Source organism: Ursus americanus, chromosome 6 (genome assembly GCF_024610735.1).
Source record: "Ursus americanus isolate L20-20 chromosome 6, mUrsAme1.1.p, whole genome shotgun sequence".
Classification (NCBI taxonomy): domain Eukaryota; kingdom Metazoa; phylum Chordata; class Mammalia; order Carnivora; family Ursidae; genus Ursus; species Ursus americanus.
In genome coordinates this window covers 31,254,015-31,275,284 of record NC_142132.1, presented here as the reverse complement: position 1 = coordinate 31,275,284, position 21,270 = coordinate 31,254,015, and the positions used below count along the sequence as shown (strand labels likewise).

The 21,270-nt window shown below is 36.8% G+C and overlaps 1 protein-coding gene across 2 annotated transcripts in view; it reads left to right on the top strand.

The window, feature by feature from the left end:
- Positions 1–1,497: 1,497 nt before the first annotated feature.
- Positions 1,498–21,270, top strand: part of CC2D2B (coiled-coil and C2 domain containing 2B) — a 97,302-nt gene continuing 77,529 nt past the window's right edge. The window contains exons 1-9 of one of the 2 annotated variants that reach the window (XM_045785080.2): positions 1,498–1,539; positions 3,014–3,065; positions 4,674–4,750; positions 5,083–5,149; positions 6,969–7,063; positions 11,569–11,764; positions 12,124–12,260; positions 12,362–12,490; positions 20,694–20,903. In XM_045785080.2, coding sequence (XP_045641036.2) covers positions 1,498–1,539; positions 3,014–3,065; positions 4,674–4,750; positions 5,083–5,149; positions 6,969–7,063; positions 11,569–11,764; positions 12,124–12,260; positions 12,362–12,490; positions 20,694–20,903 — 1,005 coding nt within the window. Of the gene's footprint in view, positions 1,540–3,013; positions 3,066–4,673; positions 4,751–5,082; positions 5,150–6,968; positions 7,064–11,568; positions 11,765–12,123; positions 12,261–12,361; positions 12,491–20,693; positions 20,904–21,270 lie in introns of those variants that run through there. The other variant, XM_087862487.1, reaches the window with a different exon arrangement.

Sequence of the window (21,270 nt, the reverse complement as noted above, 5' to 3'; positions counted from 1 at the left end):
AAGAATTGCAAATTAGGAATAATTGAAGAGAAGATTGGGTTTAACTGTTGGAGCCAGTTCTTCAATAAAGAGTTGAATTGCTGTAAGAAGGTAAAAGTCTGAGTCACAATTTTTCCTTACTTCTGCAAGATTTTCAAAAAAGCAAATGCAATTTTTTTCCAGATCTTCAATTTTATTATTTTACTATTTTGTCTATCATCATTTATTTATCTTATATCATTTATGGAATGATAAATGAACCAGATTAGAAACATCTCCAGATCTGCAAAACAATACCTTGTTAAAAATTTCTTGTATGATAATTTTTTTAATTTATCATAATATAAATATCTATAAGATGTGCTGTCACTAATGTTTCCCCTAGTTTAGCAGACAAAATTTACAGACGTACCTATCAGCAAGCCAGGTATTGATTTGAAGGTCATTTTTAGACGTTCTTGCAGAACGCAAAGTAAATTAAAAATTCTCTTTCCTGGCAATATATTCCTATTGTGCCTAATTTTGTTATGTTAGTAGAAAAAATCTTAAAGATATTTTAGAGAGTCTTAAATCAATTTCCTAAATGTCTGTTTACTGATTAAACAAAGACTGTAGACCTGATTCTCTTCTGTTCTTCTGTTCTCTTCTATTACAGTAATTTTAATCATCTTCTGAATTTCTCACCTGAATGTCCCATAAACATCCATTAGCAACATCCAAAAACTGAACTTACTGATTCCTACCCCAACTACATTCCTACTTTGACAGTAATTGAAATGACGCTACCTCTCAGTGACAAACCAAACACCTGGTTTGGTTCTTCCCTCACTTTGTCTCCTCCATCTAATTGCTCATGAAATCTTGTGACTTTTACTTTTTAAATGAAGCTTTCCCCACCCTCCATTTCCACTTCCATTTTTGATTCTGATCCCTAGCATCTCTCATTGGGACTATTATAATGGCCTCCCAACCAATCTTCCTGTCTCTGGTATATATCTGTCTCCATGTTTAATCAGATATTTTTTTCTCATTTAAGTTTTATAGTTCTTAGAGGGTTCCCACATATTTTAATTGAACTTATTCCTAGGTGTTTTGAAAATGTGTTTGTTGTATTGCTATTATGAAAGTCATTTTTCTCTATTATATTAACATATAAGGAAGCTATTAACTTTGACATATATTCCTCTTGTATTCTGCCATCTAACTTTCTAATTGTGTCTAAACTTTTTGATTGAGTGTCTTGGGTTTTCTATGTATAAAAACTTATCCTCTACAAACAATGATAACTTTGTCTTCTCTTTTCTAATAATTATACTTCTTACTTCTTTTATGTGTCTTATTACATTAACCAGAATTTTTACTATATACTAAAGGTGATAGTGTATGTCTTTGTTTAGTTTCTAGTTAAATTAAAACATTTAAGTAGCATACTTTTAAGTATCACATCATACTTTCAGTAGTATATCATCCTTAAGACTATTTCTTATTTATTTAGAAAGTGGAAATGAAAGAACCATCATGAAAAAAATCTCAAAGAGAAAAGAAGATATGAAAAAAAAGGTAAGGTATTAATGGAGATTATAACGATTTTGATTATACTAATAGCCCAATTATAAATGTAGAATAATCCTGAACAATGTGATATGTTTGGCTCTATATTCAAATCATATAGTTCATATGTTAAAAAAAAATAATGAGCTTAAGAATGAATTATACTCTTTGGTGTGTTAGTAATGCCGTAGTATTAGAAGTGAGTTATTTATTTATTTATTCCCTTATGTAAGTATTAATTCATTTACCTGTTCTCTCAGCCAGCAGTCCATTTCCTGTTTTGCTCAAAAAAAAAGAAAGTTTTTATTTTTTTAGTGAGTGACTAAAACATACAGGACCAATATCTACACATCTTTTAAAGTAACTCCAGTTAAGATTCATATTTTATCCCTGTCTTCTAGATGGGGATGGGAAGTTTGAGGAAGTGTACAGAATCCTAGGAATGCTGGGTGAGATTATTGGAAATTAAAGGGAGACCTCTATCAATCACTTACTGTCCATTGGTCCAGAATAGAATTAGGTATTTTTAATTGTGTTGAGGAAGATACTGAACATCCTAGTTTATGTTGATCTTATTCAATAGTTCTTAAGTGTGATACAGGAAGCACTGGTGGATTTTGAAGTTCTTTCAGGAGGTCTGTAGACTAGGCTCTTATTGTGATAATGTCTTTTATTTTAGTTGTTATTTAAGGAGTGTTTTGCTATTGTATTTAAACTTAAAATGAAAAACAAACTTATAGTCTGTATCGTTCTAAAAACAGACTTAACATTGCTAGTATGGTTTAATTTCAGAATATTGAGGCTTAAAAAACTTAAAAGGAAGTTTGAACATATCAAGTTTTTTTATAAAGGTAGAATATTCAATTAGAAATACCAGTAGGCAGCTAGAAATATGGTATTCAGGATCAGTAGCCAAGGTTGGAGACAGATTTGGGAAGCCCTAGGAATACATACACTCTCCAAAGCCTTGGAATGTGCCCACATGTAAGCTATGAAGAGAAGTGTGACCATTGAAGAACACAGGGAATAAGTGGCCAGAGAAGTAGAAGAGTAGAGAGCAAAGTATAGGAAGTTTCCAGAAAATAAAGGTGCCAACATTATCAGATGCTACAGAGTAATCAAGTAATAACTAACATGGGTAGAATGTTGAGTTTCAAAGTATTTTCATATGTCTGGTCTTATTTGGCCGTCCTAAAAAATATGTAAAGTTGGCAATATATGAACACTAGGAACCAACCATTGGATTTTATCATTAAAAGGTCCTTTTTGATATTACAGAGAGAAATTTCTTAACTTAAAAATCCACTGTATTTAAAGAGCTCATACCAATTGATAAAAATTGAAATTTAAGAAAACAGGCAAAGGACGTTAATTGGCATTTTAAAGGTGATGACTTTCAAAGGGCTGATGAACATATGAAAAGATGTTCAATGCCAAAACAAAAAGATGTAAGGCAACCCACCCCCACCCAACTTTTTTGCAGATGTCGGAAGATAACAGTGCAGAAGAGAATGTAGACAAGCATCTCCAAAAAGGTTCTCAATAAGTATACCACAACTCTGATACTGCTGGTTTCTATTTTCTAAAGATGTAAATGACTACTCCTATCCTAGGGTTTCAACTGGAAACACAAGTTTCTTTTTTTTTTTTTTTTAAGATTTTATTATGTATTTATTTGTCAGAGAGGGAGAGAGCACAAGGGGGGGTGCAGCAGGCAGAACAGGGGAAACACAAGTTTCTTAAGAAATGAGTTCAAACAGAAACTAAACTTCCTAGATAATACAAGATGGGCATAAGAAAATGTATAGTAAAGTCAACACGTGTAAAAAAAACAAATTTTGTTTTCTCTCCCCTTCTGCAAACATGGAGAAGCCACTAGTGCTTGAGACTGTGCTAGTCCATAAACATGCATAGATACGGAACCTGCTTCAGGAAGCTCCAGATCTCAGGGAGAAACATACATGAATATGGTTGAAGCCTGATTCATTCATCCACCAAATATTTAATGAGATCCTACTTCGTGGCATCTGCCATTCTAAATTCTGGGAGTAGAGTATAAACAAACCAACTAGTAATTTTTAAACTTACCAAGGAATACTGCAGTTAAAAATGAAGATTCTCATCATCTGTAGTGATTTAGCTTTATACTTACCCTTTATTTCCATTAGCCCCTATGCAACCTTTGAGTACTCAAAGGAGAAGAAAAAGAAAAATGCAAGGCAGAATAACCAATAGGCCCTCCATTTTCTACTGTACATAGGACTGCACAACCCCTGTCTTTCTCTTCCATCTGGCGGACTGTCTAGTGCATGAGCAGAAGATAACACATGGCTTAGAGGACACACACTACCTGGAACCTTCTTTATACTCTATGTTTCATATCCTTTAAGAACTGGCAGAAGTAGGGGTTGGCAGTGTTGTACTGATTTTTCAGAACTGACATAAGTAGTTAAAATGGGTACCTAGAGACTTTCCTGTCTTCCTTTCAGAATTCTTTCTTTCTTTCTTTCTTTCTTTTTTAAGATTTTATTTATTTATTTGACACAGAGAGACAGCCAGTGAGAGAGGGAACACAAGCAGGGGGAGTGGGAGAGGAAGAAGCAGGCTTCCAGGGAAGGAGCCTGATGTGGGGCTCGATCCTAGAATGCTGGGATCACGCCCTGAGCCGAAGGCAGACGCTTAACGACTGAGCCACCCAGGCGCCCCCAGATTCCTTTCTTTCCAGTTTAATCATATTGAAGTGACCTGGCTTTATTATTTGTATACTCTGCAGAACAGTCTACACAGAATATGACTGTTCTCATGCTTATCTGAGCTTGCTTTTTTCTTTGTTTTTTTCTTTTTTTGACCGACTACAAAGAAGGACTCTCTCCAATAGATGAGGATATAAAAGGCAGGGGAAAAACTCACAAAAAGAAGCAAGTTTTAGTCCTGATTATTTAGTCCAGATTGGAAAAGAGGGAAGGGACAACAGCAATTGGTCTTAGGTTCTAAGCTTACATGGGGCAAAGACCCAGTCTTCGTAATTGTCATGATCTTTAGAAATGCATGCAGTTTAGCTATTTAATAAGCACTTTTGCCACTATTGCTGTTTTATTGTAAGAAAGTGTCATGAACTCTGTATTATGTTGACTTCTTGATAGATTTAGATGCAGAGGAAAATCAAAATGTAATAGAAACGTTGAGAGGCAAAGTAAGAGAGAAGCTAAAAAATGCTAAGGTAATGCTTCTTTTTTTCTTTCCTGTTTTCATATTTACTGTTTACTGCAGTATGTATCATAATAAACTTTTCTTTGTCAAAAAAGAGTGAAAATTTAGCCTTAACATAGCTCCTAAATTCCCAAAAGCTTCAAATTCTTTTCCATGCCTTTTTTTTCCAAACCGTGGTAACTATATATAACATCTCAAGGGAAAACATGTATATACTGGTTAAAAGAAAAGCATTGAGAAATCTTGATTTTTATCCATTTTGGGTAAAAGACTTATGAACATAATTATGTCTATATTTGTGAAGATTAAATTTTCCACACCATTAATTATGTTGTGTTTCAGATTAATCAAGGTGAAAAGTCCTCACCTCAGCTACTCATTGATGAGAAGATATATCAATGGCCTAAGGTAAACAATTTTTTATACTTTTTAGAACAGCTTTATTGAGGTATACTTTATGTAGCAAAAAATCACTCATTTAAAGTGTATGATTTAATGATTTTTAGTAAGCTTACAGAATGATGAAGTCAGCCCTATAATCTGTTATTATCACTCCACAACAATCCCTCAAACCGATTTGCAGCACTCTCTATTCCTACCTGATGTTATTTTCATCCTAAAAAATTATAATAAGATATTATAGGTGATCCCTGACTTACAGATTTTGTTTTACAATTCAGTGTGTAATCACATATTTGAAATTTGAAATGACAACTCCTGTTCTGGGGAACTATCTTACTTAGGGTAAAGGTTGCTAAGCACGTTTAGCCAAAAGATTCCAAGTAAAATGTCTTAACTAGGATCGAAGTTTTATTTCTCTCTACTTGTAACAGGTAAGTAGTCGAAACTGCTAGGAGAGTTCTCCCATCTTCAGCAGATGGTTTCAATCTCAGAGTCTAGTGGCCAAGCTCCAGTGCCTTTGTTTGCTGGCCACAGAGAAAGAAGGAAAGAGCCAGAGGGTTGCTGATTAATCTCTTACAGGACAAGACCTGCAAGCTGCACACATTATTTCCCCTAAAGGAACGTGGGGAAAATGTTCAGCCCCCCCCCCCCCAAAAGTAGATTCTGTTACTAGAGATGGGGAAAAGGCAAGAATGGACAATTAGTCATTTCCACCATAAGCAACAAGACTAACTCTATAAATTTTTAAATGCAAGGAATTTTTTTTAAAGTCATCTTTGTCTCCCCCACAATGCCCTCCTTGGGTGCTTAGTAAGAATTATTTTAATTAAATTTAAAAGTAAAAGCAGACTAAAAAAAAAGATGTGTGTACATGCTATTCATTCAACAAATGAAAGTGTGCCTAAGTTGGATTTATGTAACTGTGAATAATAAAATATTGCAAGCTTGTCAAAGTCAGTCCAGAGTGTCAAGGAAGAGGTGAAAAAGAACGGAAATTGGCTTCTGAGACTGTCCATACCAACTGCCGGATAGGAGTATCTGCTCAGGAAGTTGAGGGTTTTAGCAAGTGATTTTACGATGAGCAGAGATGAAGTGAAATAAATTATATACTGACAATTTCGATACGCAACATTATTGCAGGGTGAATAACTTTTGAAGTTAATGTGACAGCTAAATTGTAGGTACAAACAGGATATAAGATAAGCTTTGTATTTTATTTATTTTTAAATTCTTTGACTTCTAGTAACTATGAGTTTTACTTTTTATTATAGAATTAATTTCTTCCCAACTCTCCATAAAAACAGTTCATTTTAATATGTGTGTGAGAAAGAAGTGGTAAGTGATTTACATGTAAAAGATTCAGACTTGACAGTACTGAAAAATGGAAGCTTATTTATCAGCAAATTTATAACTAAGGATATGCCCCTTTTAGTACTTGTAACTGTCTCCAACCGCAAGAACGTAGGTGAGCTGGTGGTACTTGGGTGTGAGTGCACACATACATGAGAGCATCTGAAAACAGGGAGAGAAAAGAAGAATTTTCCCTGAGCCCCCATTTTGAGCAAACTGTAAGGTAATACTCAGTACTCTGGCTAGAGTGAAGAGAGATTTTGGGAGGCAGAAGATTTGGGCTCTACTTTATTCTGTTTGTTAACAGAACCTTCAAAACAAAACCCAAAAAAACTTAATGAACCGAACACACTGTTGCCGCTCCTTGCTCATGAATAGGATGACAGCTACTGTTTACCATATTGCAGAAAAGTATTTCTTCCACTTATAAGCAGAGAAAATAGTCTTTTCCACCCTGAATACTGGTTTACTGTTGTTTAATCCACAGACTGAAGTCTCACTTGATGAAGGTCTTTCGTTTTTCATGCTGGGTGGTGAAGACGGCTCAGCTGTGGGCCGGTGTTCAGAGCAGGTTGGATTTGCTCCCCTTCCTCTCATGTCTCAGGCAGATAAGCTCTTTATTAAAGGCATAGAATGAAATACTTGGGTGGGAGATGAGATTTTTATTACTGAGCCACCCTTTTCTCTTTGAATTAAGAATCTGTTCAAAATAATAATTCCTAACATTTATTGAGTACTTACTGGATGCCCAATGTTATACCAAATTTTTAATATGGATTACATCCTTCAGTCCTCATAGTAATCGTGTGAGGCAGGTGTTATTATAATGTTCATTTTAAAGGTGAGGAAGCTCAGGGATAGAGGGTGAAACATCAGTAGAGCTGGAAGCACTGGCTGTCAGCTCCAAACCTTGTGTTCCTTTTCCTTTTGTTGTTCCTGTCTTTCTCTCCAAGTGCCCCCAGTTGTTCTCCATAATCTCCATTACTCTCCATAGATGCCATATTCTTCATCCCTCCCAGTCTGATCCCAGACCCTTCTAATTTCTAGCAGTTCTACCCCGTGCCTCCCAAACTCCTCAGCTCCCTGTTATTCCCTTGTGGTCCTCTCCTCCCGTACCAGTTGGTCTCATGGGTCTTTCCCATCTCCTGACTATCCATCCCTCTGCTCTTCCTGTCTGCTCCTGTTCCTTTACACTTTCTCCAGTTCCTCTCTGCCTTTAGTCTCTGCATGGTTTCCTTGGTCCTCTCCCCCAGTACTACTGAAGAACTCCCCTAGAGTTCTACCCAGTATCTTCTGATGCAGCTCAGCATTGCTTAATCCCTCAGGCCTCCTGAGTCCCTCTTGGACACCCATTTCCATTCCAATTTACTTCCCAGTCCCTTCCATCCCCCTTTCCTTGCAACCTGCCCAGTCCATTCATTCTTTCTTTGTTATTGTTGGGTTTTCTACAATAAAAACAGCTTTATCTTTTAAAAGTTTAAAGAAAGTATGTACATTATTTCTTTAAAATGCAGAAAACCATGTGAAGAAACTAAAAATCACATGAAATCCCACTGCTCTGAGATAAACCACTATCATTTTTCATACCTTTCTCAATGCTTATGCCCAGACTTGCACATACACGGACTTTTGTATGAATAGAATCATGTTTGTAAATGACAATTTCATTTTTCCAGTTGCTCAGCCAAACCCTGGTGTCATCCTTGGATCCTCTTTTACTAACAGACCTCATATTCAATTCATCACAAATTCTGTTGGTTCTACCTTCAAAGTATTCCAGAATCTGACCCACTTTTCACCACTTCCGCTGGTATAACCCTAGTCTAAGCCACCATAACCTCTCATCTGGATCATTGCCAGTGTCTCCCTCTGTTTTTTTGTTTTTTTGTTTTTTTTTTTAAAGATTTTATTTATTTGACAGAGATAGAGACAGCCAGCGAGAGAGGGAACACAAGCAGGGGGAGTGGGAGAGGAAGAAGCAGCCTCATAGTGGAGGAGCCTGACGTGGGGCTCGATCCCATAATGCCGGGATCACGCCCTGAGCCGAAGGCAGACGCTCAACCGCTGTGCCACCCAGGCGCCCCTCCCTCTGTTTTTACTAGTGCCCCAACAGTCTCTTTTCTATATCATACAGTGGTCAGAGTGTTCCTGTTAAAATCTAAGACAGACCATTCTTTTGCTTACACCTTCTAATGTTTTCCTATCTCACTCAAAATAAAAGCTAAAGTTCTCCAAAACCTATGTGACCTCACCCGCCTTGGTACCTCTCTGACCTCATTTCTTACCACTTTGCACTTCTCCCAGCCAACTCCAGCCAGATTGGCCTCCTTCCTATTCCTCACGACATGCAAAGGACTTTGTATCTTTTTTTTGTCTAAAAAGCTCTTCCCTTATCCTCTCTCTCTCTCTCTCTCTCACTACCTTTAGGTCTCCGTTCAAATGACACATCATTTAAGATACTGTATCTGACAACCCTATCTACAATAGTACCCCTACCCACCTAGCCTGGTTTTCTCTATCTTCTTATCTTGCTTTTTTTCCCCTTCAACACACTTATCACCACCGAGCATTTATTTCTATATCTATTTGTTCATTTTCTTCCTGAAACATATTAGACGCTCAATGAATATTCCGATGAATAGTGAATAAATGAGTTTCCAACATGTGCATGCTCTGCCATGTCATCTGACCTCCCGGAGTCTCACAATATGGGTTAAGGAATGAGCTTTTCTGGGAAAACAAGAGAAGGTCGCCCAGTGGATACCAGGGGGTCAGGTTAGGGCTGCTTTTCCTTCCCAGAGGGCGTGCATGAGGGAAATTAGGTCAGTGAGGCAGATAGGCTATTTGGGCTTTAGTAAGGCAGGTTTAGATGTGGGTTGTTTGGAGGTGTTGTCTTGAAAAGCCATTGCCCCGTACCTGGTGACTTCGAGGTCCATAGGAAACTACTGTCCTCATCACAGGGAGGAGAAATCCACTGTTTGGGAGATGGAGTTTCTTCCTGCTGGGAGAAAGGGGAGTCCTGGTCCCAAATAGGTTGTCTGGGCAGCCCAGAGTGAGGTCCAAGGTTATTTTTGGACAGTTCTACTCATCATACCATGATTAGCAAGGCTTGTTCCCATGACATAGGGGGAAATATCTCTTTTTTACCACACCATGCTCAGGAGTATCCATCTAGAGTTATGAATGGAAAGTCTGAATGCCTTCTGACCTCATACTCCCTGTCACACAACACCTAACCAGACACTGCTCTGCTGTGAGCTGCATAGTGAAGACCAGGAAGGTGATCCGGGAGAGCAGCTAGCCTCAGATTAAGTCAGGAATAGTTGGTCAGGTCAGGGTTATATTGGTTGAAATCACAGTTTGTCTCAGGCTAAAAATATAGGCTAGTTGAATCGGGTAAGGTTTATAAAAGAGGCCTGTTTAGTCACAAATAAAAGGCTGGGATCCAAGATGAGGGTTGACATGCTCAGCCGTCAGGACAGGCCTTAGCTCTGAACGCAGATTGAAAGCCCTGGTCCACACTAAGGGTGTATGAGGGATGTCTAGTAATGGGAGCTCGAGCCCCCCCCCCTTTTTTTTTTTTAAGATTTTATTTATTTATTTGACAGAGAGAGACAGCCAGCGAGAGAGGGAACACAAGCAGGGGGAGTGGGAGAGGAAGAAGCGGGCTCTTAGCAGAGGAGCCTGATGTGGGGCTCGATCCCAGAACGCTGGGATCACACCCTGAGCTGAAGGCAGATGCTTAACGACTGCGCCACCCAGGCGCCCCTCAAGCCCCTTTTTGTAGGTGACTGGAATCTTCAGAGATCCCCTGTGTAGAGATCCCCCAAATCTTGCTTGTAGATGTCAGTGTCATACCTGGTTTGAATTCTGGAAAAGATGCCATAAAGGTTTTTGGATATAAAATACTTTGTTGATTTCATGATGAGGATAGGAAAGAGGGTATAATGTTGTGATGACTTGATATGAACCTGGGTGTTGATTAACTATATTAATTTCTTAATTTTGTCGGAGCTAGTCAAAGCCACGTAAGGTTCTCTATTCAAAGGAATTCTGTGATTATTTTTAAATTTAACTGCTTAACTCTAAATGCATGTTTTGGAAAATTGAGGGATTTTATTTGCATGACTCACACATTTTCTGTCTCCTTCTGTTTTTCAATATATATAGATTTCAAATTAGACAAGTACAGTCATCCAGAATTGGTGATTTTTGTGTGTGTGAAGAGACTCATATAAAATTTCTGATCCTGATATAAAAGTATACCATTTTTATATTTAGTAATACATCTGTTTCGATACCTATATTCAGATTGTTTGTAATTTTCATAGTATCTATCATATTTCAGAATTTCACTATAGTCACTCTGCCGTAGACTTTTTTTTTTTTTAAGATTTTATTTATTTATTTGACAGAGAGAGAGACAGCCAGCGAGAGAGGGAACACAAGCAGGGGGAGTGGGAGAGGAAGAAGCAGGCTCCCAGTGGAGGAGCCTGATGTGGGGCTCGATCCCAGAACGCCAGGATCACGCCCTGAGCTGAAGGCAGATGCTTAACGACTGAGCCACCCAGGCGCCCCTCTGCTGTAGACTTCTATGTTGACTCTTTTCTTTTTTTTTTAAATACCATCCAGAAACCAGCATGACTGCTCCATATCATTTTAGGTAATACTGCTTTCTGAATGGTGAAAAAAAAATGTGGTTTAAGGCTGCGTGGCTTGACGTCTCCGGACTTTGCCTTACACTGTGAATTCTTAGTGGTTGAAATATCATAGTCCAATATCTCAGGGCATTTTCCATGGGAGAGGAGGTGCTTGATTGTAGTTCTATTTCAGTAGTCCTTCATTGTGAATTGCAAAGAAGGGTTACAGAAAAATCATACTATGTACTATTAAGCCTTAAATGAGTTCTTCCTATGTTCAATGAAATTTTATTATAACAGTTTCAACTTGAACTTGAACTAGGTGGCATGGCTCAGAAAGACAATTCACAGCAAGGTCCCAATACATCTCGCTTATCTATATATTAATCATTAGGAACAGCATATTTACTTATTTTTTCTTTTTGGTATTCAGCAGAGATCAGTAAATGATAGTTACCCCAAACATTTTTCGCTTGGTGATAATTTACAAAATTTTGCTGAAGGCCAAGATGATTTTATGGAGGAAATCATTTTCCCCGATTTACTTGAAGTAAAAGCTGCTGAATATGAAGATGATCAAGAACAAATAAAAAAACAACAGGCAAACATTTGTGTGCCAAGTAGTTCTCCAGGTAAAATTGTTGACAACAAAATATTTAAGTCATTAATGAATCATATTATAGAATAGTATCTTCTTTGTAAGTTGGATAGATAAAAAGTACTGATCTAAAATTACAGGAAGTTTTCTGTATTTGTTCTTCACATCTTCTCTGACTTTAAGGAAACTAGTTAAAAGAACTCATTTATCATATATATATATATATATATATATATATATATATATATATATATATATATATGTATGTATGTATTTAGACTTCCTGCTAAACTTTAGTGGTAGGGTATATGATAGTTACCTTTTTCTTCTTGTTTGGTCAATGCCAGTTTAATATTTTGGACTTCAAAGTAATATCTAGGTTTTGTTCTTAAGTGGCCAACCAGCGTAAACTGCCAAAAGATATGATTCCACGCATTTTGGAAGATGAAGGATTCTATATTCAGAGAAAGCCACAAATATATAAAAAGACCTGCAACAAAATGGAAAATCGCCTGCTTACCCTAGAAGAGGCAAGTGCGCCAGCTAACAAGTTACACCACTCATTGTTAGTGCGTGACAGTTGTTTTTAGTGAAATATTTTTTTACGATATTTCTTGAATATTTTTGATAGGGAAAATGTTGGTTTGAAGAAAGTGGAGAAATTATGTCATTACCTTCGCCCATTAGACAGTCATGGAACTTCAGGTCAGACACAAGCAAGGGATCTTTAAATCCAGCGCTAAAGACCATATACAGAAAGGTAACCAACAGCAGTTTATTTGTGATTCTGGTTGGAATCAATTGTAATTAAATTGTAATATCAATTGTAATGTCAATTATAACTTATGTGTTTGTGGTGTTAATTCACCCTGTAAAGATACTAATAAATCTAGTAATGTAATGTCAAAACTATCATGAAATGTAAAATAGCCATTAAAATTATGTTTTTGAAGAATATTCAGTGATATAGGGAAATACTCAAAATGCAAAGTGAGAAAAGCAGAATGCAAAGTCATATGATCCTAATTTTATAAAAAGAGATAATGAATGAATTTCTCAATGAATGAATAAATACATACATATATGAGTAGATAGATTAAAAGAGTGGGAAATATATCAAATAATTATCTCTGGATAGTAGGACATGATTATTTTAATTTTTTTCTTTATTTCTTTCTCTATTTCTTTGTCTGTTTTCTAAATTTCAAAAATGAATGTGTATTATACACATAATCAAAGAAACAAATTTTATATAATTCCAAGACATTATGAAAATTAGAAGTCCATTAACCTAATGAGAAGAAATATTTAGACAGAAATATTTATATTTAAAAATTGGCTTGAAAAATTTAAATCAGAACTATGTACAAAAACTCAATTGCCCATTCATTTGCCTTACCTATTCCATATATAAGAAATATGGCTGTAAGTAGATATAAAGTGGAAAAATACCTACTAAAAATACTTATAGGATGTTATTCTTTATTTCTTCTGTTGTTTTGAACCTGTGAGTTACTTCTGTTCTCCCAGTAATTACACGCCTTCCTTCTGTAGTTAATGCTTTTTCTTTACAATTGTTCCCTCAACTGAAGAGATGAATAGTTTTGGGAGTCTCCTTGTCTTTCTATAACATGTAAAGATCTTCTTTATATATGATATATGATCTTTTCTTCCCTAGTTTCTATTTCTTTCCCAGAGAATTCAGGAAATCAAAAATTTTTTTCTTATATTGTGATATGTTTTTCATATCTTTATACTGCTTATAAATTGTTCTCAGGACCTTCTAAAAATATACCAACACTTTGTGCTGCTAAGAAAGCCTTTTATTATTTAACTATATAAAATGCATTTTAGCTCTATTTAATTTTCCAAACTTCTATAAATTACAGACATATACAATTGTCTACCAAAACTTCTGATCATTTGATAAGTAGAATTCTACCCAACCAGAAGCAAAGAAATTCAATGATGAGGATGTATAAGTTAGGTCCTTGGTCTTTTTATTGTCTTTTTCTTCATATTCTTTGCCTGATAATCCCAACTTCCATGACAGCTGCTACCATGTGCTTGCTGGTGACTCCCAAACATGTGTCTTTCCCAGATCTGTGCCTGATCCTCAATTGCATATATAGAGTTACTTTTAGAATACTCAATCTGGTGTCTTTTTTTTTTTTATATTTATTTATTTTGGGGGGGCAGTGGGAGAGAGAGAGAATCTCAAGCAGACTCCCCACCTGTGTGCAGACCCCGATGTGGGGCTCTATTCTCATGACCCTAAGATCATAAGCTGAGCCAAAACCAAGAGTTGGATGCTCAACCCACCGAGCCACCCAGGGGCCCCTCAATCTGGTGTCTTAAGATCAGTACACCTAAAAGAGAATTGCCATTGCCTCAATTAGAGGCAGTTTTGCTGTGAAGCTAATGAGTTTTAAGCTTAGGGTCCCTAACTGTGCAGAGGTCCCTTTCCAAGGCTCTGAGAGGAATGTTAGCAGTGTATTGACTCAGTTATCTTTATGTACAGAAATACAAATATATCAAGTATATTAGCTTGATAAATTTACATGAAGTCAACATGAGTCCTTGAGAACAAGGATAGAATATTAGCAACATTCTAGAAGTCCCCCTCATGTCCTTTTCCAGTAACTATTTCCCCTCAAGGTAACTACTATTATAACTTCTAGCACTGTAATTACTCTTACCTGCTACTTTTGCCTGTTTTACATAAGTGTAAAAATAGCGTAGGTATTCTGTGTTGTTGCATGCAACAATAATTGGCTTAATCTTCTTGCTATGTAGAACTCCATTGTATGAAAAATATATTTCTTTTTCTATTCTCTGGGGAGAATTGTACAATATTGGTGTTATTTATTTCATAAGTGCTTGGAAGAATTCACTGATGAATCCATTTTGGCCTGGAAATTTATTTGTGGAAATGTTTTCAAATATAGATACAGTTTCTTTAAAAATAAAAGACTGTCTAGTGGAAAGAATCATGTGTTCATGGATTGGAAGACTTAATATTGTTAAAATATCCATACTACCCAAAGCAGTCTACAAATTCAATGCAATTTCTATCAAAAGAAACAGAAAAACAATCTTAAAATTCATATGGAACCACAAAGGACCCTGAATAGCCAAAACAATCTTGATAAAGGAGAAGAAAGCTGGAGAGAATGGTATCATCATAATGGCAGAATAAAAGTTTTCTGTTGTCTTCCTCCCCTAAGTACACTGATTCTGACAATCACCCATGGGCAAGAGTGCCTTTGTGGAAGTACACAAGTCCAGTGGAGATTTCTAGCATACCTCTGAAGTAAAAAAATAAATATATAAAATAAAAGTCTGAGATTTTTTGCTCGGTCTAGAGTTCTAGATTAGATGTTATTTTGCTTTTACCACTTCGAAGAGAGCTTTCCACTCTCTTTTGAATCTCATTGTTTCTATTGAAAAGCTGTCTTTTTTTTTTTAAGTATTTATTTATTTATTTGTTTGTTTGTTTATTTATTTATTTATTGGGGGTGGGTTGTGTAAGGGGCAGAGGGAGAGGGAAGAGAGAATCTTAAGCAGAATCTATTCCCTGAACAGAGCCTGACATGGAGCTCGATCTCACAATCCTGAGATCATGATCTGAGCTAAAATCAAGAATCAGACGCTTAACTGACTGAGCCACCCAGGCCACCTTGAAAAGCCATCTTAAGGTCTTATTTTGGTTTTCAGTTTTTCTCTTTGGTTTTCAATAATTTCTACTGTAATATGTTAAGCTGTGAGTTTTTCAATATTTATTTTGCTTTGGGGTATTAGAACCTCCTGAATGTATGATTCCATGTCATCCATCAGTTTTAGAAAAATTCTTAGCCATTTTCTTAGCAAATATGACTGATGCCTCAGTCTCTTCTTTCTGTTATAGGACTTTAAGTACACATGCCCCTTGTATCTTATTTTGCTTTTTTAATATTCTTTATTACTTGTCTTCTCTCTGATCTTTAGTCTGAATATTTTTTATTTGCTCTGTCTTCTAGTTCACTTATCTAATTTTCTGCTCTGTATTATCTCTTGTTAAATCCATCCAATGAATTCTTTCTCTTTATTCATTTCTTTTTTATTTAGAAAGAGTTCTCCCTTTTTCACCTTAAGAAAAAGTCCATTTTTATGGTGTTTCTTTGCCCTTGTGCTCCTTCTAGTTTTATTTTAATTTTTTTTTAAGATTTTATTTATTTATTTGACAGAGAGAGACAGCCAGCGAGAGAGGGAACACAAGCAGGGGTAGTGGGAGAGGGAGAAGCAGGCTCCCAGCGGAGGAGCCTGATGTGGCGCTTGATCCCATAACGCCGGGATCACGCCCTGAGCCGAAGGCGGATGCTTAACGACTGCACCACCCAGGCGCCCCTAGGCTTAATTCCTAAAATATTTTTTTATTTTTAATTCTTTCTGTCATTTTCTGTCACCTCATTTCTCAGTCTTTCTAATTCTGATATATGTTCTTGAAGGTCAATAAAATTTTCCCAATCTTTTAGCTCATTTGAAAGCACATTTATATTTTTATCTGTTTTTGGATTTCTTTCTGTTGTACTTTGTGGGGATATTATTTTACTGTCTTTTCATTTTTCTTCTTTCTTTCTTTCTTTTTTTTTTTTTTTTAAGATTTATCCATTTATTTGAGAGAGAGAGAGAAAGCACCAGGGAAGGGACAGAAAGAGGTGAAGAGCGAGAATGTCAAGCAGACTCCCTGCTGAGCAGGGAGCCGAATGCAGGGCTCAATCCCACCACCCAGGATCATGACCTGAGCTGAAATCAAGAGTCAGACGCTTAACCAACTGAGCCACCCAGGCACCCCCTGATAACTTTTCTTATAATGTCACAGAACTCTGTTGTTCCTATGTAGTGTTAAAAATATATAGTGGCTGGATTTTTGAAATTTCTTGGCTGTATTTCCCTTCCCGGATATTTTTTTGTAACTTCTCTTTCCTAATCCCTCTGGTCCCTGGCCTTCTCAATTTTTATTCCACTCCTAGCAGTTTCTCTTTAGTGTGAAGACTTGTCCTAGAAATTCTGAGGAAGTGGGTTCCTCGACACCCCTTTAGTCCTCTCCAAAAGCCTTTGCACTCACCCACAGTTGGAGTAGACAAAACCTCTTCCACTTTTAGCTCCTGTTTTTAATTTGGCACGCTGCACTTTCTGGTGAACAACTGTTGGCTCTCTGGGGTTCTCCTGCTGTCAGGACCTTCAGATGCTTCACGGCTTCTCTGTTTTCTTCCATCACCAGTACTATGCAAGCTTTCTACTATTGGTGGTTTGTCTCCATCCACTTGTATTTTGGGTTTCACAAGGGATTCTTGGAGATGTAGTTTTGCTATGGATCTCGTCTATGGACTTTTTGGCTGTGCTCTCTAGTTGCTCTGCCTGTTTTAATGGTAGAGATTTGGGACTATCTAAAACTATAGTGCCACCATATTCCCAGAATCACCTGTCTAATGAATTCTTAATTTCAGGTATTTTCAGTATATTTTTAGCTTTAAAATGTTCATCTGACATTTGATTCTTATGTATATATTCCAGTTTCCTCCTGGAATATGCCATGTTTTCATGTGTTATCTCTTTTACTCTTTTTTTTTTTAAAGATTTTATGTATTTATCTGACAGAGAGACAGCCAGCGAGAGAGGGAACACAAGCAGGGGAAGTGGGAGAGGAAGAAGCAGGCTCATAGCAGAGGAGCCTGATTTGGGGCTCGATCCCAGAACACGGGGATCATGCCCTGAGCCGAAGGCAGACGCTTAATGACTGTGCCACCCAGGCGCCCCTGTTTTACTCTATTTTTAAAAACACAGTAATAGCCACTTTAAAGTCTATATCTGGTAACTATGCTATCTGGGTTCCTGCGAGTCTGTTTTTTTTTTTTTTTTCTCTCCGTTTTGCTCATTTAGACTTGTCTTTTATTATGGTTGATGACTTTTTATTGTATTGCAAATATTATACATGAAAAGTTATTAAAGCTCTAGATGGTATCTTCTTTCAGGAAAGTTCTGGCCTTTGCTTTGTTAGGCATATAGAGTGGGGATAATCATCTTAATCCAATTAGGGGCTTAACTGATTTCAACTGGATTGCGATTCTGTCAAGTCTCAGTCTGTATCTACCTCTTCCATTTACCTAATCTCTTTGCTGCTTAACTGCAGAGTAGGGTTTTCTTTCTTTTTTTTCTTTCTTTCTGTCAAGTCAATTGCTAAAACATATCCAAATGCTTAGCATATAGTGGACACTCAGTGAGTGCTTATATTATTTGTAATGCAATCTCAGTAGATGTAAACTTTTATGGTCCTAGTATACATTAGAAGAGAAAGACATCAGTTGACTAGCATAACCTTAGAAAAGATTATTTTTTGCATGGTGCCTGTCACAGCATGAGAGACTGGCAATGTCTCTGCCCAATCCTAATTTGTAATATAACACATTTACCAACATTTTATAAATGAGCCCCCCCTTCCCAACACGCACACACACCCAACATTGCAATATCTTTCTGTTTTCTCCAGTTTGGTTACTAAAAACATCCATCCCCATTAAAAATAAAAATAAAAGAATGGAAGAGAGAGGAGAGAAAATCCCTAGTATTTGTTTTATCTTGTTCTTTGCTATTATATGGCATAACTTTTACACCTTATGGTGACAATAAATTTCATCTAATTTTGTTGAAGATAAAGCACAGGTGTTTTAATATAATTATCTGAGACCATTATTCTTAGGGACAGAGATCCCTGAAACAATGGCAGTTTGGTGAATGAATGAATGCATGCATGCATGAATGAACAAACAATTGAATGATAACAAATAAATGCAAAATATACAAATTTTGGAGAAATATTAACCACCATCCAGATTAACCTTTATAACCACCAGAATCCCAAATTGGAAACCACTGGGCTGAGCAAGTACCTTTTTCCTTAAGTGCATCTGTTCTAGCTTCATCCAAGCATAATTTCAGTATTTCATGGACCTTTAGACTTGGGAATAAATGGAAATGTCACTTCACCAAGCATCTAAACCGAGTATTAAAATTCATTCTGTAGCATACTTAACAGATGATGTTCTGGAATTTGTGTCAGACAAATGCTTCTGCCTGCTTTTCCCTTTTATCTTCTCCACATGTGTTACTCTGCCCAGCTAGCCTTAGAGACAAGGCTCATTTGGGGTTTCTCGCCAGAATAAAAAAATATATAAGGGCAACTGAAGCACGGGTAAGAGCTGCCTGAGTACCAAAGTCCTGTCTTTGCTGTTGTCTCTGCCACATTCCTCTGCCCCAGGTCTCATTTGCCTGTTTGAGTTTTGCCTGACCATTTGACTACGCCCTCTACTCCCTCTTCCAACATTCTCTTATGTGTTTATGTAGATCTTACACTTGTCATCAGCTTGGATGTTTTTGTGTGTTTATCTGGCCTTTGACTTATTATTGCCTATATCCTTGTGCTTTGGGGCTAACATACTTAGTTCTAGAATTTCACTTAATCTCCTCACTTAATTGACCAGTGCAGTATCTGCTCAATAGAACAGTCCTCTCTAGCTTAGGAAATTTAATGTTCAAACTTTTATTTATAATTTGGTTGCTTAATACCAAAACTGTTCATTTCATTGGTGTTTTTGCCTGGTACATGACCATTTTACTACCAATTGACTAAATTGGAATCAAGAGCAGGTTTTCCCCTCTGAGTCGGTCCTTCTATAGAAAATGGAGACTGACAAGGTAAGGATGAAACAAAACAAACTTTCTAGCTCTTGTCTTGTATTCCTATCTCAGGAGAGAGTAGGGAGGGAGAAATGTGGGCATCATACTGTGGCCTGCAGTCCTTGAGGATCTGCCATACTAGGCCAGAGGTGGGATGGCAGTTTTTCAGTATAACAGCAGCTTTAATAGCAATGGCACAGACAGGAAACCATGCTTTCTTACAGCAGACTGGTCCAGAGAGAGGGCTTGTGCTGTCCTTTTCAAGTGAATGCATCATGGATCTTACTGGGAGTGGCTAGGCATTCACAAACTAGACTGTACCTGCTAAGTAACCCGTTAACCTTCTCAAATTACATCCCTAAAAACCAGTCACATACATATTCAAACAAATGTGCTTAAATTCAGAATAGGGTACTAAAACATAATTGAATCATTTTGTATATAATTTAAAGCCTACAGATTTCAACTAATTTAGGAGCAATCTGGTATACAAGTGGAGACGGTCTCCTGTATAAAGAAAGATGATCTCCTTTGCACTTGCCTGGAGGGTCCAAGCCCCTCCAGGGAATTTTCCAGGGGATTACCAATATATTCATGTAGGAACAATGTTTTAATCAGGGTTTGCCACTTAACTCCTGCCCGTAGATGACTCTATTAGTTCATAAGGTAGTTGAACTATTGACCCAACAGATCTAAACACCATTTGTCATAGTGTTGCTATAGGAAATTGTTGCAGGGCTTATAACTTAAAAGTCTAAACTCCACCAACGCACAACAACAGTAAAGTACATGACAATAATTTATAGCAGGATGATTAAAGTAGATGTAATATAAACATATTTTATGAAATCAAGGGCCATAATCAGTTTCAAGGAAGAAAGATCAAATTATTGTTTATTGCTTTTCTTTTTTTTTTCTTTTTTTTAAAGATTTTTTATGTATTTATTGGACAGAGAGATAGACAGCCAGTGAGAGAGGGAACAAGCAGGGGGGAGTGGGAGAGGAAGAAGCAGGCTCCCAGCAGAGGAGCCCGATGCGGGGCTCCATCCCAGGACCCCGGTATCAGGCCCTGAGCCAAAGGCAGACACTTAACGACTGAGCCACCCAGGCGCCCCTGTTTATTGCTTTTCTATACCCCTTAATTTTCTTGCAATTAATGTGTTACTTTTATAAGGAAAAGTCACTTGTAATTTCAAAAGAAATACAAAGAATCAAATTAACATTGTGTACATATTTTTCTTTAAAAGGCAGTGAAACCTGATCTGGAAAGCTCTATTAGGAACAAAATGGAAGGCCAAAGAGAAATGTACCAATTAGATCTCAACATTGTGGGTTTACAATTCAGCCATCATCCTCTCTTCAATCAAGAACAAGTATTATGTGCTAGGCTGCTTCAACTTTATGAGTGTTTTCAGGACAGGCAGCAACAGAATTTACCTCAGCTGCTTTATGAGAAGGTGAGAATGACTTTCATTATATTTATAGAGCAGAACATTTAATATTGAAAGAGAAAACGAATAGTACAGAGCAAGCTATCCTATAATATATTCCCTTAGCATTTAAAATATTTAACCAATTAGAACAATAGTTGCTTCCAGTTTTTCTAAAAAGAAACTATAGGAGTTGACTGGCCAGGGAGGTAGCCTCAAATGTATCCTGCAGGAGATTTAGCATTTATAAATGGTTCACTAATCAGTGGTATTCTTGGGCCTATGACTCAAGAAGAGTATTTGAACAGATTACTACTCAAAAGAGCCATATGGTTGTTTTAAGTCTTCTAATAAAGTATTTTTGATAAAAAAATATTAGAGATCTTGAATCTCA